Source organism: Camelus ferus, chromosome 7, assembly GCF_009834535.1.
Source record: "Camelus ferus isolate YT-003-E chromosome 7, BCGSAC_Cfer_1.0, whole genome shotgun sequence".
Classification (NCBI taxonomy): Eukaryota; Metazoa; Chordata; class Mammalia; order Artiodactyla; family Camelidae; genus Camelus; species Camelus ferus.
In genome coordinates this window covers 36,762,680-36,781,236 of record NC_045702.1, presented here as the reverse complement: position 1 = coordinate 36,781,236, position 18,557 = coordinate 36,762,680, and the positions used below count along the sequence as shown (strand labels likewise).

At 38.0% G+C, this 18,557-nt stretch overlaps 1 protein-coding gene across 1 annotated transcript in view; it reads left to right on the top strand.

Annotated features, from left to right (window-relative positions):
• The first annotated feature begins 788 nt into the window (after nucleotides 1–788).
• ANLN (anillin actin binding protein) overlaps nucleotides 789–18,557 on the top strand; it is a 50,713-nt gene continuing 32,944 nt past the window's right edge. Inside the window, exons 1-8 of the mRNA XM_032482949.1 lie at nucleotides 789–1,124; nucleotides 6,945–7,098; nucleotides 9,102–9,416; nucleotides 11,610–11,758; nucleotides 13,210–13,596; nucleotides 14,771–14,999; nucleotides 16,910–17,100; nucleotides 17,373–17,492. Coding sequence (XP_032338840.1) covers nucleotides 1,107–1,124; nucleotides 6,945–7,098; nucleotides 9,102–9,416; nucleotides 11,610–11,758; nucleotides 13,210–13,596; nucleotides 14,771–14,999; nucleotides 16,910–17,100; nucleotides 17,373–17,492 — 1,563 coding nt within the window. The 5' untranslated portion in view covers nucleotides 789–1,106. The remainder of the gene's footprint in view (nucleotides 1,125–6,944; nucleotides 7,099–9,101; nucleotides 9,417–11,609; nucleotides 11,759–13,209; nucleotides 13,597–14,770; nucleotides 15,000–16,909; nucleotides 17,101–17,372; nucleotides 17,493–18,557) is intronic.

The following is an 18,557-nucleotide window of genomic DNA, read 5'->3' as shown; positions in this document are numbered from 1 at the left end:
GTTGGGCAGTCACTCAACAATCTACACAACGTTACAGGTGAACAAGTCAAAACTCGTTTGTTGTCTTTATAACAAGCCCTAGCACAGACTTGCTAAATAAGAAATGAGTCAGATACAGTAACTATACAACGTATCTTACAATTCTAAGTCAACTAGAAAGATTAATCGTGAGAAACAGCTTGATCCAGTGGTGGAAAGCGGACTGTGAACTGAGAACAGGACTTCCATTTCTCCTGGACCAGTTAATGTCTTAGGGTCTCCCTTCTCTCAGCTGTAAAAGGAAGGATTAAAGCGGGTGGCTTCTCAGAATCCTTCCAGCTCTAACACTGTATGCAGTTTGATGGGATTAAAATAAAAAGGGACAAGAGTTTTGGGTGTAAAGTCTTCACACATGGTCTGTTACTGTTAACCTTATTTTCCCAATGAGAAAAGCCTCCAGTGCTCAAGGTGGGGTCACCGGTCATCGGCCCCGAGTGGCCGGGGGCCCACCAGACCTGTCCCTCAGGAAGGCCTAGCCTGAGTGCCCCCTGGGGTGAAGAAGGGGCGGGCGGAGAGAAAGCTTTGTAAGGTCAAAGGTCCATAAAGGCTCTTAATCCTAGATGCAGGAATGAAGGAAATCCGGAACGCCCAAGCACCGGGATGCATTAAGGATCGGCTCAAACAGGGTGGGGTGCGCGAGCGCTGGGGGTGGGGCTTTGAGCAGAGAGGCAGTTGAAGGGCCGGGGCGCCGCAACCCCGCCTCACTCGTAGCCTGGGCTAGGCTGTCACTGAGAAGAGGTGGAAAGGCCACCCTTGGGAAACACCGGGCCCCGGCGAGGCCCCGTGATCCAGCGCCGGGGGCGGGGAGAGGCGTGCCCGGACACTCTCCCCACTCTGCGCGCATGCGCCTGGATCCGGGCGCTGAAATTCAAATTTGAACCGCCGCTGGAGGCCGAGTCCGACACTGGAGGCTGCGAGCAGAGAAGAGAGTAGGCTGGGAGGGTTCCCTGCCCCGGACTTCTCGACTTCTCCAAGGGACACACTGAGCCGACACTCACTTCTTTTCTTTTTCTGAATTTGAACCACCGTTTCCGTCGTCTCGTAATCGACACGCGAAGCCCGGGGCGATGGACCCGTTTACCGAGGTGAGAAAACTTGCGGGCTGAGCCAGCCATGAGCCCTCTTGGCCCCCACCCTCCTTCCCACCTTCTGTCAGCCTCGGAGCCCACCGAGGGGAAAGCGCGTGCGCGCGCGTGCGCAGAGTGTGCGTGCGGGGGTCGGGCTGGGGAGGACCCAGGAGGACCAGAGGGGACCGCGGATGCCGCTTGCTCTGCGGCCGCGGTTCGTCCGCGGTTTTGTTCTTCTTCTTGTCCTGCAGATAGGTGAAGTTCTGGGTGGAAAGTTTTGAGTCTGTCCTCAAAGACAGTAGTGAAAAACCTCCGTCAGCCCCGGTTATTTTATGCCCCTCGAGTGGATCCCTGTCTCTTCCAGTGTTGAAGTTGGGGCCTGACCGAACAGGTCCTGTTGGAAGTAAAAGCGCGGATGACTTGCAGGGTGGAGTCGGATGTCTTAGTGACTCAGTGCTATGTGTGCAGCCGCCGCCTGGAAATGGATTGGAATGTGATTTGCGGGGTTCGTGCAGCCCTCACAGGAGCTATGCCTTTAAGGATGCTGTGAACAAAATGACAGCAAAACGTTAAAATGAGTCGATTCCTGAAACCATTGCATCTGTTCCTATAGTCAATAGTGCTGTCAGATTCTGTTGCTCAGCTAACTACCGATGAAGTTTTATACCTGGGACTGACACTAATTGAAAGGAAACATTGCTCGCCGAAAATGTGCAAACCAAAATTAATAGCCCACAATTTAAAAAACTAGAGTAAAGAAATAAACCATTTTTGTGTGTGCTTATGAAGCATAACGTCACAGGAATACTTATCTGTTCTTTGGAAATTGAATGTGGATTAATTACACCGTTATTTTGTCGATTATTTCTCTAGCTTTGGCTTCTTGTTGGCAATATACGTTGACAGGAATTTCGTGTGGCCAGTTGTCCACTTCCTTTTCTCCCACGGTAGTTCCTCTTTCTTAAGGTTGTTGTGCAAGTTTCAAACAGTTACTTTTTTGAATTGTTGCAAAGTGAGCCTAAAAATATCTCTACACTAGACTGAAAAACTTAAATGGAGAGTAGTAATTTTTTTTTTTTTGGAGATGTAGTTACGATTCTATAAGTTAAGTCTAAGATATTGAAAGTTTCACAGAGTTTACTTGCATTCAAACACCACTGTATATATTTTTTTCAAGTTCTCTATCATCTTGTGGAAAATACATCAATTTGTTAACCTTAATTAAATCTTCTAACAAAAATCCAGAACACATTTTACATTAGCTGTATAGAGCTAGTCATGTACCATATATTTTCCCCTTACGTTGATTATATTATGCTACAACTTAGAATAGGATTCCTTAAAACTTTAGCCCTATGTGTTGTTTCTTCTTTGTATTCTCCTAAGTAGCTGACAGGAACAAAGCATTTGGAAAGTTGAAAATATACTTCATTCTGCTTAAAGATGTCATTCTGAAGCTAGTACAAATCTCATTTGAAAGAAACTTTTATTTAAAAGAAGCCTTTCTTTTTAGAGTGTGCTCAGAAATATGTATGGGTTATATTATGAAAAGTTAGATCAGTTGCAGTTGGAAAAAACAGCTTTGACATCTTTTCCTTAATTGGTAATGAGTGAGCTATTTGAATTGGTTCCAAAGATTAGGTACTTAATTATAGCATTCACAACATTTTTGCACAGTGAAACTAACTAGTACAGTTCCTTGTCTGAAAAAACAATTGAAAGTCAGTTCAAATGACTTTTTCAACCAGAGTTCCTTATCAGAACCACAAAACCCAGAAAATTATTTACAAGAACTATTTTCTCAGTTTTCCCAAAGATGATTCTTAATCATGCCATCCTACAGGCATAGGAGAGATGTCAGTTCATTAATGCCAGGGCATTAGGGATTAATTCTCTTGGTAACTCTGATTGAGAAAGGCTACAATCGTCCTAAAGTTTTGTTTCCTCAAACAAGGCTGTTGTGCACTGGTTCTCCTCCCTGCTGTCACTAGTACCAGTCTGGCACACTCTTCCTCTACCTACCTCTTCTGCCTGGCAAACTCAGATTTAACCTCCAGGTTATAATTCGATTTCCCTTCTTCCGAGGGGAGGTCACCTTTCACAATAGCCATCTCACTTGCATTTATTTACTTGTTGAACACATTTCCTGTTAGATTGTGAGCTTCATGAATGTAGGACTCCTGTCGTATTCAGAGAAATGTTTTCCTAACATCGAGCACAATCCAATAATGTTCTGCCGAATTGATATGGAGAACTATTAAGTGCAAATTATTTTACAAACAGATCATTATATACAGTAGTAATTATTAGAACACTTTAGCAATGTTCCTTTTCTTCATTATAGAAAATTTCAAATTACACAAGTATAATAGCTCCTCATGCATTCATCTCCCAGCAACACATGGCCATATTGTTTTACTGCATTCCCTTCTAATCCCTCCCACTGAATTATTTGGAATCAAATTCTAAAGATCATATAATTTTATACATAAATACTTTAGTATTTATTACTGAACATTAAAGACTTAAAAAAAAAACTTGATCATAATGCTATTATCACATCTAAAAAATAGGCAGCAGTTCCTTAATGTCATCGAACTTTCTGTCAGAGTTCAGATTTCCCTAAGTGTCTAATGTTTTTACAATTTGTTTGAATCAGCTTCTAAACAGGGTATCCCTAATGTTCTTAATGGGCCAACCAGATAAAAAATCCATCTTGATTCATGGATGAACAAGCAGTTAAGGCACGTTTATTATTATGATTAGCTGATAGCATTAAGAAAGTTATGTTGATGATATAAAGTTGGTTAGCTCTGCTGATAATAAATTCTTTAAAAGAGCAATTGGATTTTGTCCAAAGGTAGCTTATAGCAAAGTGGTTAAGAGTTCAGACTCGAGCCTGGGTCTGAGTCTTGCCTTGCCGCTTCTTAGCTATATGACCTATGGCTTCTTATTTAACCTGTGCCTGAGTTTCTTCATCTGTAAAACAGTAGTAAAAACAGAATTTTACCAAATCAGATTTTGAAGATGAAATGAAATCGTGTGTGCAGACACTGAAAGTACTTTGTATTAAGTCCTATATCATTAGTGATTGTTGTACTTGTTAGGTGGGTTTAAAACTATAAACTTACTACTCATAATACTGGTATTAGCCTCTTAGTCTGAAGATCTGCTTGGGGTGATGGTCATCCCAGTCTAAGATTAGCATAGGGAAGCCCAGAGCTAGGTGTGCCAAGTCATAACTTTTTATGTAGGAACCTTAAAAAAGAAAAAGCTACAATTAAAACACTATGTAAACCATCTTTTCTTGTGGTATAAATAGACAAACATACTATTACTGTTTTGAATAGAATTTCTCTAATTTTCCAGAATTAGGTGAAATCTCTGTGATGACCTGAGAGAATGCTGCTACAATATTTTGAAAATAATAAATTTATTGAGTCCACTCTGTTTAAGAAGGCAAGGGAATCAGTAACATCGCCTAGAAAACATTTCTGTCGGAAATGATTTGAGCATGTGGGGCAGAAATTGCTTAAGGACTATATGCTTCAGTTATGTTAGATTCATCCATGTGGAATATCTTATTTCCTGATTACGTTAGTAATTTGCAGTGGTTTTTTTTTTAATGCCTCTATTATTTGAATAAGGAGGTATGATAATGAAAGAATATACCTTATAAATAAAAGAACCCTTAAATTCCTGATACACTATTGCAAGGAAGGGTGACTTACATTTTTTTGAGCTGAGTTTATGTATTTTAGATACATCATTTCTTTTAAATTAATAATCTTTGGTGCTTAATTAGTTTTATTTTACAGATTAGGGAACTTTTTTGGATATCTAATTTTTTTAATCTTGAAATTTTTGAATCTAATGTAGCAATAGAACACTTGTGTATGTTTGAATGTCAAAACACGTTCTTTTGTGACCCATTGGTCATAGTAACTGAAGATATACTGACTCAGGCATTCTAACAGACCAGAATGGAATGTGGGTGTGTCCATGAATGAATATCATTAGGCTAGTTTTGTATCTGGGGAGTGAGATATTTTATTGTGGGGGAAATGATCAGACATGTATAAATTTGTGTAATACTATCACTTTTGAGTTTGTTGAAGACTTTAAAGGGTGAAGGTCTTGTGTTTTGGAAGGCCTTTGGCTCATAAATTACTCTGTCAGTGACACAGCATTTAGATTGTGTCGCTTCTTTGGCTGAGAATTCATTCCTAAGAAAAGGAGAGAGTTGTACCTTCTTCCAAGTTTAGCTCATACTTCTTTTGCATACTCAGAGGGATGAAAACATTATTTTGTTTTTTAATTAAGCACTTAAAAAGGTCAAATGGAATTTAATTCCTTAGTCTGCACTAACTGCTAGATCTGTGTTTGCGGGGCAGTGTATCAACTCCAGCCAATAATCCACGTGCCTCCTTCAGTTGTGTTCATTTGGAAGAGAATGAATTGTTACAGGGTCTCATGTTTGCTTTACTACACTGATTCAAATAGGAGCATCTATTGATAAGGAGTTAGAAAAGAGTAGTATTTACGATTTTATGGGATGGCTAAGATTTCAACTTAAAGCTAGTTTATTATATACTGATATTTAATCAAATAAAACATAGGATTTTTTTTTCTCTTAGTGTCATGTTTTCAGAGGACTAATGTGTCAGTTATTGCTTGCTGTTTACCATCACCCCAAATCTTAGTGGCTATATTAGGTTTGCTGCTATAACAAGTTACCACAAATTTACTGGTGTAACATCACACATGTTTATTACTCTGTAGGTCAAAGTCTGATGAGTTTTACTGGGTTCAGATCAAAGTATCAGCAAGATTGTGTTCCTTTTGGAAGCTTTAGGGGAGTGTGTTTCCTCCCCTTTTCCAGCTGATGGAGGCCACCTGCATTTTTTGGCTTGTGGCCCCTTCCTCCATCTTCAAAGTCAGCAATCTCATCATTCGGACCTCTGCTTCTCTTGTCAAATCTGCTCTAACTCTGGCCTTCTCTGGCTCTGACCTCTTTGGCCTCTCTTCCCTCATAAGGACAATTGTAATTACATTGGGCCCACCCAGAAAATCGAGGATAATCTCTCTATCTCAAGGTTGTTAATAAACATATTCACAGGTTTGGGGGATTAGGACAGTGAACATTTTTGGGGGACCATTATTCTGCCTACCATGATGCCTCAAACAACTACCAAGTTATTTCTCATGATTCAGTGGCTCAGCATTTGGGCTCAGCTGAGCTGGGCTTCTGGTGTCCCCTGAGGTCATGCAGGAGTCTGCAGTGATACACAAGTTAACTGGGACTGGATGGTGTAAAATGGCCTTCTTTTCACGTCTGGTGGTTGATGCTGGCAGTTAGCTGGGCCATGTGCCTAGCGGGCTTAAACTGGGCTTCTTCATGTGGTGGCAGTGTTCCGAGGGAGTGAGAATAGAAACTGCAAGACATTGTGAGGCCTGGGATTGGAAGTCACACAGTATCACTACTTCTGCCATGTTTTAATGGTCAAAGTAAATCATAAGGCCAGCCCAATCCAAAGGTGTGGAAATAGATTCTACCTTTTGATGGAGGCAGAAAAAGATCTGTAGTCATTTAAAATCTCATTCAACTAACTTTATACATTTTATTCCCCCTTTAATGTTGATATTATGCTTGTAATAATTTTGACATGTGGGGTGCTCATTTGGTGAATCTTGACTTAATTACTTAGGATTTCACTTTTGAAATGTGTTTAACTGTTAGCCTGCATGATGGCAATTAGGGATTTTAGAAGGTACCTGAAGTTTTGTGAACCTTTGGCTGAACTTGTGTTTTAATGCTCTGATGTATCATATATGTAGAAACTGCTTGAACGAACCCGTGCCAGACGAGAGAATCTTCAGAGAAAGATGGCTGAGCGGCCCATCCCAGCAGCACGGTCTGTGACTCACACCAAGCGAGTCAGGGAGCCGCTTTCAGAAGCAAGTAACCAGCAACCCCTATCTGGTGGTGAAGGTGGGGAAAAGTAAATTTTGCATTTTTTAAAAGGAGATAAGCCCCAACCATTGTATTGGGCGTGTAGAAGAATGGGGGTCTTTGGGAGACAAATGTAATAGCCTCTGGGGGAAAGATCAGCCTTTTATTATATTTCAGGCCTATTATATTAAGCCTAGAACCTATCAGGCCAGAGCAGAATTTCTAACAGGTATTTCAGATTAATTGGTTGAACTTTATTTTCCTCATTCCAAAATATCCTTAAAAGCCCTAAGGGAAGCATAATAAAGCAGTGGAACATTTACTGGCAAGGATGTGGTTTTTCTACCCCAACGATGCCAGAAGAGCTCACCACCAGGTTCAGATGGTGTCTCTGGCATGAACAGGGCAACAAAAGGCAGACCTGCTTGCAGATGCTTGAAACGTAATGAGCCTTTTCATCCTCTGTCTGCTGAACTATCTCTCTGGAGCTGGGTGCAAAGTATAGGTTGTTAGTCTACAGAATGGTGAAATTAAACAAAAACAAAATTAAACAAAAAACCCCCACATACACACAGAAACAAACCCAAACACACCTAGAATCTTATCTTTTCTTTCCTAAATCTTGGCATCCTCAGCCTGCATGAGTCAGCTAATTTAATCTTTCCTAGCATTTGGAATAGTCTGGAGATGGTAAGTTTCCTTAGTATAAATTTAAAATACATATAGACAAAGAGTATTACAGAGGGCAAAACCAATACAAAAAAGATGAGGGCATGGTGCTGGTCACAATTATTTTCTAAGCTAATTATAGAATGAGAATTTACTTTTGTGTGTTTACACATTTTGAAGGGAGGGAATGCTCTGTATATCACATAAGAAAATAGAGGCCTGGCTTCAGTCCAGGCTCTTCTGTTTTCACTGTGGCACACGTTTCTGCAATCAAATATTGAGTACAGTGTATTTGAAAACTAGTGACTGGAACTAGGTTTTGATGCTTAAATAGAAATATTTACTGTTTATATAAGAAACGTAAACTTGAAGAATTCTGCACATCCAGGTGGTGAACCATGTTAAAATAGGAACACTTCCAAAAAAAAAATGATTAGACAAATTCATTGAAAATCTGTCCGTAAATGAGTTGAATGAGATTGGAAAGTTTCATGAGGTACATTCAATTAGATTGATGTTTATGAGGGCAATCATGACTTCCCCCTCATGTTACTTCGGTTACTGCCAGAACAAGAACGCTTGGTCAGGCAGCTAATGAAACTGACCTTATGTGGAATTTACGCCCTACATTTTAAAGTTTAATTTTTTAGGAGATATGTTAAAACTCATTCTTGGGTAAAAATTATATGCCTTATGTTTGGATAGCTCTTTTTTCTTTTTAGAACTTTTAAATTCATTTTAGAGGTGTTCATGGAAGTTTAAAATGTGAAATGTTAAATATTTGTACTGATGAATTTGTTTGATATCGATCAGATAATTCAGTCATTTTTTTTTTTTGATTCTCTGCTTCCTAAACCTCAAGCCAGGTACCGTTCTACCCTTTTTATTATTGTTTGTGGGAGATTGTTTTAAAAGCAGAAAGTTTCCTTAACTCACTGTATCACTTTAGGCAGGTAACTTGATTTCTCTGGGTCTGATTTTTCTTACGTAAAAATGTGATGACTGGGCTGTATGATCTTTAAAATCCCTTAGAACATTTGCTTATTCTGTGCGTGTGCACTTTTTATTTCCTAGGGTCTTAAGACCACATAGAGTTTTATGCATATATCTTGAAAATGTTATTTGTATATTGTTTCATTAAGATTTTTTAACTCGTAAATTATATGTTTGCTTAAACAGAAATCTCTCCTATTAGATTTCTAAGTTACTGAAAGAAAGTAGAATTTTACATATTTCTTGTTGTAAGTAAAATTATTTAAAGGAATAGAGAGATGTAATGTTTTATTAATGTGTTAAGTACTTACTGCAAGTTTTTCATGATGTAAGAAATTACAGAATTTTTATTTTTATTTTTTTTGTCCTTTTTAATCTAGAGAAATCTTGTCCAAAACCATCACCATCAAAAAAACGTTGTTCTGACAACACTGAAGTAGAAGTTTCTAACTTGGAAAATGAAAAACCGGTTGAGTCAGCTTCTACAAAACCTTGTTCTCCGAGTCCTATGTCCCCTCAGGCACAGCCACAGGCACCAGCTCCTGTTAGTGATTCCACAGCTGCCCCGGCAGCGCTGCTGGGTGTGAGGAGAGGCCTGAACTCAGGATCAGAGGCAACTGCAGCTTCTTCAGTCAAAGCACGAATGCAAAAGCTGGCCGAGCAACGGCGCTATTGGGATAACGAAGATGTGACAGGTATAATTACATGGATGGCGTGGTCTTTAAATCTGCTTCAGTAAGATTCAACTTGGTATGTTGAAAATGTTATGTATCAGTTAACACATGAAAGGTAAATGCTTTTTCGTCGATATCCTGAGTATCCATTTGCAAGCAATACTTGCAAGTGGCTTATATATCAGTATATATTTATCAATTGGTTGTGTTCTCATTGAAGCAGATGATGATGAGGTTCTTAAGACTCACTCACAAAAACCTGCTCTTGCAATGGAACTATCTTTTATTTGCAATAAAAAGAAGTAGAGATTAAACTATTAGCATTATCAGTACTGCTGACCTTCGGTTCTATATTCAAGTAATCCTGTTTCATGAATTCACTAATTAAATAAACTTGAGTGACCAAGGTATGCGATGCTGTTCAATAGGGGAGAGAGAAAACTTCAAAAGACATTTATTGAGCACCTACAAAGCTAAGATGCTGGAGGCAGATACAGTGACCTGGTCTTTGCCTTTCATGGGCCCAGAATCTGATGGAGAGCCTGAGAGCAGATCAGCAGTCATGCAGCAGGGTCGTTTGTTCTGCGATAAATTTTATTTATCTCCTACCTTGTTACCAAAAAAGCCTTGGATGACTTATAAAAATGCCTGTATTAAAAATGAGAAAAATAAGGAAATCAAGGTGAAGAGAAGGAAAAACATAGTGAAGGGTAAATTGGTTTATTAAATCCCAGCCTTCAGGTCTTCCTCACTTGCTGGAGATGATTCTGAACTTGCTAGCCTCCAACGCAAAGAGGTGAAACGCTGTCAGTTACATGACTAATGTTTATAAGATCAAAAATGGAACCATAGAGAACTTTCTTCCCTGGGTCCTCAAAAATGGCATGGGAGCTAGCAAGTATGTAACATTTCTCAAGGTAGGCAGACAGCCTGGCTCCAAGCTCATTTCAGTAAAGGAGTTCCAGAATGAGCCAGCACAGTGCAGTGGACCACTCAGTGGCGACTGGGCCTTCCCCAAGGAAGCGTTCCTCAAGCTTTGGCTTTCAACCCAGCTCCTGTGTATCAGAATCACTCAGACCATTGGATTGGAATCTCAGGAGTGCAGTGGAGCCCTGGGGTGTGCTCTTTTTTTCTTTCTTTTCTTCTTCTTTTTTTTTTTTTTAAACTCTATAGGTAATTCTGATGCAGAGCCAGAATTAAGACCAAGTGATCTGAAGAAATGGATGGGCTGCATATATTTCAGGCAGTCTTCCATAAATTATCAACTCTTTTAACTGAAATTTTGATAAGTATTGGATAACAGAGTATTTAAGATTATCCCTTCTGGCAGTGATGATAATCTCAAGAGCAAATACTTACTGTGTGAAATGCTAGACACTTTTTTATTCTAAAATAGTATAGCATTTAATTCTTACAACAATCGTTAAGACATACACTCTGCTTTTTCCTCATGTTGTAGAAGAGGAAACTGGGTTCAGAGAGGCTAAGACACCTGCCCACTGTTGACAGCTAAAACCCCAAACCCAGTAGTTTGACTCTAGGGCTCAACTTCTACCAACTGTGACCTGCCTGATTTTTTTGGGTGCATATCAGGGTGCTGATACTCCATGTTGTCAATTATACCTATTTCTTTTCGTAGTGGGTGGGGCTAACCAGGCTTCTTTATGATGCCTGGAGAGGCTACCAGTAGATTTGCCTGAATAGAATGGTGTCCCGTTTTTGTTCTGTAGGGAGTATCCAAGGGCAGCAGAGTGCAGATTTTCTTTTTTTGAAAAAAGAAAGAGGGGTGTGATTTAACACGTGATCAGAAGAACAACCAAGGCCCTAAACGTTCTAGAGAAGAAAACGTTGCAGCAGTGATTTTGAATATTTTGAAAGCAAATGTTAACAAATGCCTGCCTCAGCCTTGAAAAGAAATCTCATTAAAGCATCGTAGCCTGTCTAATTTTAAGCATTGAAACGTGTGAATAAAGTGTTTGTGATGAATGATTTAGTGAATGCTATACAAGGCTGTGGATATAAGCTGATTAAATGTTTGAGGGATTATACTAAAATGTAATTTATCTGAAGTCCTTTCTTTCTGATAGAGAATAGCTAGAAGAGCTAGAGGTCTTTAAAGCCCAATCCTAAAACATGGTAATAAAACTGTCATCTGCTTAGAGGTTAGTGCCTATTCTAAGGAAAATGATAAAGGCATGCAAAATGGTATTGTAGGGGAGTTGGTGGTCAGGGAAGCTTTCCTGGAGGAGGCAGAGGCAATTCACCTGGACTTCGAGGGGCGGCTGGCTTCAGACAGTAGAGGTATTCTAGGCAGAAACAACAGAATGTATAAAAAGCACAGAGGCACCAAGGACATAGTGTCCGTATGAAGAGTATTCCAGTACACAGTTCATGTGGTAGAGAAGGAAGAGATACGCTTGGAGAAAGCAGCAGGGTCCAGAGCATTTGGAATTTAAGCAGGAGGTGATGGGGAAGTACCAGGAGAGTTTAAGTAGGCAGATGTTTTAGGAAGATCATGCTGGCATCAGCGTTGAGGAGGGACTGAAGAGATTCGAAGCAGAAAGACCAGTTAGAAGGCTAATGTTATAATTCAGGCATAATGATAATGGTCTGAAAGTGCAGAGGAGGCTGGATTTAAGAGATTTAGAAGAAAGGATCTGTGGGACTTGATGACAGGGTGGTAGATGATTAGGGAAAATGGAGGAAGAGGCCATGATGAGGAGGAATGTGTTTGGGGCAATTTGAACTCAATATATTATTTGGGGTGCTGGTGGGATAGCCATATGGACGTGGTTGATCATTAGAGGGAGACCATGAAGTCAAGCCCATAAAGACAGAACTAGTAGATGATAATGTCACAAATGGAAATACAATATAAGGCCTGCAAAGTGTGTAGGCATCTGGTGACAATAGCAAAAGCAACTTCAGGGCAGTGGTGTAGGCAGAAGGCAGACTGAAGTGAGTTGAGTAGTGAATGAATATTGTGCAGGAAAGGAGGGACAGTAGCTAAAAGAGGGTGAATGTTGATGAGAGGACGTTTGGTTTTAGTTTTAGAATGCGAGAGTCTTGAGCATATTTATGTGCAGAAAAGAAAGTCTGTAGAGAGGAAGAAGGGGTTATCTGGAGTGAGATCCCTGAGAAGGCTTTGGAGGAGTTGAATTAAAACTTCAGGCAGAGGAATAAGCCTTGGACAGTAGGAAGAATACCTGTTCCATTGACTGACTTTGTGGACTAGAAAATGCTGTGAACTTTGACTTCCTTGTGTACTCTTTGTGCATACATGCCTTTGTCAGTTAAGTGTTACTTATTGGAGATTTATCTCCAAATGAAGGAACTGTGTGGAAAAACATTTTAGTCTAACCCTATGCTGTTCAGTACTGTAACCACTAGCCATATGTAGCTTTTAAATTCAAATTAATTAAAATGAAGTGAAGTTTCTTATTGCCCTAGCCACATTTCAGGTGCTCTGTATTAGACAGCATGGATATAGAGCATCTCCATCATTGCAGAAAGTTCTATTGTATAGTACTGCTCAAAGCCATTTTTAAAACAAATATATGGAATATGTAACCTTAAATTCTGCAGTGTTATAACATCATGAATTAATTCTAAAAATATAACCTAAATGCATGGTATCTTATAGGTTTATAATCTATTAAAAAATTGAAAAAAATAGATGTAGCAATTTTTTTTTAAAATTTGGACTAAGTGTCTGGTTTAAAAATATATTGTCAAATTTAAGCAGCTTGGTAATTTCATGCATATGAGACCATAACTTATGGGTTTTTAACTCTTTTTCTGAAAACATTTTCAGATAATATACCTGAAAGCTCACCCATGTCAACAGTGTCCATCAGAGGAAAAGGCTGCCTCCCCTCCCAAACCAGCCCTTTCAGATGCTTCAGCAACTCCCGTTGGGAGAAGGGGCCGTCTGGCCAACCTTGCTGCAACTATTTGCTCCTGGGAAGATGATGTAAAAAGCTCATCTGCAAAGCAAAGCAGTGTACAAGAACAGCCTGGTACCACTTGTTTATCCAAATTTTCCTCTGCAAGTGGAGCATCTGCTAGGATCAATAGCAGCAGTGTTGAGCAGGAAGCTACATGCTGTTCCCAAAGGGATGGCCAGGCCTCTTTGAATAAAGCCCCATCCTCGAGTGCTGTGGATGCATCTTTGATTAATGTTGCGACTTCCAGCTCTGTGGTGAGTAAATAGAATTTTGGTCTTTGGAAACCTTTTTTTTGTTGTTGTTATTATGAGTGATAATGTGTGTATATGTGTGTGTGTGTGTGTGTGTGTGTGTGTGTGTGTGTGTAGGTATTTATTTTATAACATGTATATAGGGTGTTTATATGTATTTTTAGAGTATTTGTTTCACAGAAAGTAAAAAATCATAAATTTGGTACTCTGTCCCAAGATAAATTAGTAGTTGACAACTAAATCACACTAATCTAATGTAATTCTAAACAATATAATATGGAATGGTGGGACCTCTTCCTGGTCATCAGGGAGACCACTGAAATTACTTTCTTCATTAGAACACTTTATGTATGTGTTTAAATACAAGATACCAAATATCTCTGAAAACTAGTAGCTGTAGTTACCTCCAGAGGGCAATTGTCAAGGATGGGCAAAACTTTCACAGTATATAGCCTTTTGAAATATCTGAAAGATTACTTTGCACATATATTATCTCAGTGGTTTTTAAAAACAAGATTCAAAAACCAAAAAAGAAAAAAAATATGTTTTTGAGCATTGTCTTTAAGTGTAGAGCCAGGTTTTAGAATTAGACAGACCTGCATTCAGTCCCAGCCCTGCCCCATAATTAGAAGTGTGGCTTTGGAGAATCTTGCAAAACCTTATTTTTCCATTTATAAAATGGGAAAGAAAGGGTTATGGGAGGTTTAAATGAGATAATGTGTGTAATGCACTTAGTAGAGTGCTTGGCACATAGTAAGTACTGAAGAACTTGTAGTTCCCCATCAAGTACATGATATGGTTTTGTTAAATTAATATTGACTTAATTAAAATACAAATAAATATGTAACTTGACCTAATACAGTTAACATGTATAAAAGTACTAGTGCAGTAATATAAAGAAATTGTTTTTTTAAATAGCGAGTGGTCCTGTCCCTCATACTAGATTACCCGTCAATATATTATGAGCCTAAACTACATATTATAATTTGAATAATAGCATTTTCTAAGTTAATTTTTTTCCAAACCTTTCAAATCGGTTTGCTCTCTTAGCAAGAAATGTTTTTTCATGAGCTTACAGAAGGGCTACCGAGCAGATAGGATTTGAGGTGTTTTGTCGTAGGACTACCTTTAGATACTGTGAATGTTGTTATTTACCCTAAGTATTATCATGTTTCAGAAAGCTACTTCTTCCCCAGTGAAATCTTCTACTACATCCATCACCAGTGCTAAAAATTGTGAGATACAAAATTCTGAACTTCTTCAAAAAACTCCTGTTATTCCTCTGAAAACAGCGGTATCGAAACCAGTTGAGAAGTCCACTGTACCCCGAACAGTTCAGCCCAAGGAAGAATTAAATAGAGACGTTTGTCTGCAGTCTCAAGCTAAGGACAAATCTACAACACCAGGTTATGTATTTTTAAAAATCCAAAGTACTGCTGACCATTTTCAGGGTGTTTTTTCTCTGCATTTTAAATATCCAGTTGTGAATGGTACATTGTTGCCAGGGCAAATGTCCAAATGGATCAAGTGAGACTTCCACAAATTCAGCTGTCATTGATTGAATGAATATTCATTAGTGTAGACTAGCCCAGTTACTGGTCCAAGAATTTAACCTGTTACGTTTTAATAGTTTAAACATGCTTTTTTCTAGAATGACTATGCTAGATGCTTTCTTCTGTACTTCTTGATGTAGACAAAGCACATACAACTGGAAATCACATTTTAAGGACATAATAGAGAAACATTCTTGTAACCAAGTGTGCTGAACAGTGTTTCTCAAACTTCACTATGAAAGCACCCCTAATACCAAAGGGAAGGGAATATGTATACAAATGGCTGTACTCCCATTTTATTTGTATGTGTGTATATTGTGTGTAAGTGTATGCAAGTTCAATTTTAGTATAGTAAATTGATGGTCCAGGAAGTCCATATTTATCTTGTGGTGACTTATACCTTCTGGTATACCCCCACATGCTGTTAGTGAGAAACACAGGACTATAAAATATGGTTCAAATAAGTGGCAGTATAGTTTACTTTGAGCTGTATTCTTTTTCATTAGAATTGCTTTTGGAAAGACTGTTTTCATTCTTAATTTTAATTTCTTGAAAATACAATCTCTCCAGAAACTATAGTTTATCATAAAAGAGAAGCAGACAGAGAGATGGAAGTGGGGAATCCATTAGTTATGGAGTAAGTAGAAACCAGTCAGTTTCCAGATGAGCCAAAATGAGAAGTGGAAATAGTAGCAAAATCCCCACATGGAATCGGACTATTACTCCCAATTTTCTAGACTTAATGACATAGATAAGAATGACATAAATAAGAAGCATTCTTTTTATTATTCTTGGCTACTGAATATACCCAGAATACATTAACAGGACCTCAGAGATATTTAATTTACACACTCATTTGTATTCTTAATGGACTCTAGTTTGAGATATGGGATGGAGTGGTAATATGTGACATGTGGAGTCTTCAAACTATGGTCATAGGTCAAATCCTACCCTTCACTTATTTTTGCAAATAAAGTTTTATTGGAACACAGCCAAGCCCATTTACTGCTTTTGCTTTCATGCTTCATTGCAGACTTGAGTAGTTGTGACAATGGCCATATGCCTTGCAAAGCCAACGATGTTTACTCTCTGGTTCTGTATAGGAAAATGTTTGCCAATTACTGATATAGACAAACTTCCTTTTATATAATACAACCCTAGCATCCTTGTAATAAAAGTGATGTATATCCCATTTGTCCTATTTTAAACGTACCTCATACTATTTCAGATGAGTACTGTTTTAAGATTTTTGTAAAATCAAAACATTGATAAAGTGAATTATCCTTAATTTTTCTTTTTGGAAGTGATAAATGATTTAATCATTAGATTTTCATGTTAGACTTACTAAAAACATGATAAAGTATATTGGGCTGTAGAAATATTAGTAGTTGGTTATTATGGTCAGGACGCTTGGTGGTGGTTAGGGTGTATTGTTAATATATGTGCAATCAATTTCCAGTCATTTACGTTCTGATTATTTAGTTTAAGGATTTTCTAATCCCCAGTCTCCTCTCACTCTACCTTTTAAAAATTCCTCTTTTTTAAAGAATTAAATCCTATAAGAAAATTTTAGGATATGGAATTAAGTAGTACGATAAAATTTTTTTTGAACTATTTTCTTACTAAATGTTTACTTTCTGACTGAATGTTCCTAGTAAAATTAAAGCATTTTGAAGCTGGACTGGATTTTAGAACTTCTCCCATAGAAATCATAATTGTTACTTATTCTGAATAGCCTCCAAAAATGTATGTGTTTTCTGTAGGAGGAGCAGGAATTAAGCCTTTCTTGGAACGCTTTGGAGAGCGTTGTCAAGAACACATCAAAGGAAGTCCAGCTCGTAGCACACCCCAAAGAACCCCCATTGTCACTCCAAATACAAAGGCCATACGAGAAAGATTGTTCAGGCAAAACGCATCTTCATCTACTACCCATTTAGCGCAACAACTCAAGCAGGTATGGCTTACTGCTTTTAACATTATTTATTATGTGATCTCAGCATAGAACCTAGAAATCAAACTATGAATTCTGACACCAGTCTTTTTGACTGAGATAAAGAGCATGTATATTCTCTGTATCACTTATTTCAAGTTAGAAATATTATTATCCTGTATTCCATGTGTATCGTGAATTTAATCTTAAAACTGAAGACGAGTAAAGTTACTAGTGTTTGGATATTACTAAACATACTGTTGGCGCTTGTGTAAAATAGTTTTTGATGGTTTTAGGAACGTGAAAAAGAACTAGCATGTCTTCGTGGCCGTTCTGACAAGGGCAATTTATGGAGTGCAGAAAAAGGCGAAAACTCAAGAAGCAAACAGCTAGAATTAAATCCTATAACCAAACAGGTAACATAAACAGGAAATATAAAAGTGAACTGGGTACCAAAGTAGTGCTGGGATCTAACTTCTGGTTCTTCACTGTAAAATAACTCTATACATTTTCTTGTTCCTGTTAACTATGCCACTTTCCATTCATAAACTCCTTAAAAGTTCATACCAACTTTGCTTTTCTCTTGTCATATTTTCTCATGTAATGGAACTTTTTATCATATTCACTTATGACCTACTTAAAATCAGGTCTACAAAATTATTCTCATCATTCAATTGATTTCAGATTTCTTTTAACATTCTGCTTAGATGCTGTTTTCAAAATGTTTCTCAGAATGTACTTTTTTCATCAATGATCATATATCTCTCCCCCCAATACCATACTTTAACACTATCTGTAATCTTTTTAGTTACCAAATACCTTCCAGATTTCTCTTCACTCATACTACTCTATGTTAAATTTCATTGATTAGCCTTCAACAAAATTTCTACTGTGTTAAACTATCTACTATATATATATACATTTAAATTTTTTTCTTCCAGTTTTATTGAGATATAATTGACACACAGCACTGTGTAAGTTTAAGGCATACAGTATAATACATTGTGAAATAATTACTGCAATAAGTTTTGTGAACATCCATCATCTCATATAGATACAAAATAAAAAGAAAACATATTTCTTCCTTGTGATGAGAACTCTTAGGAGTTACTCTCTTAACAGCATTCATATATAACACACAGTGTTAATTAATCACGTTGTATATTATATCTCTAGTACTTATTTATCTTATAACTGGATATTTGTACCTTTTGACCACCTTCATCCAATTCCCCCTTCCCCTACTCCTGCCTCGTAACCACAAAACTCTCTTTTTCTGTGAGTTTGCTTGTTTGTTTTTTGAAATATAATTGACCTACAACACCATGTTAGTTCCTGGCACACAACATAGTGATTTGATATTTCTGTACATTACAAAATGATCACTATGATAAGTCTGGTTACCATCTGTCACCATGCAAAGATATTATTTTAATATTGACTGTATTCTCCATGCTGTACATTTCATCCCTGTGACTCAT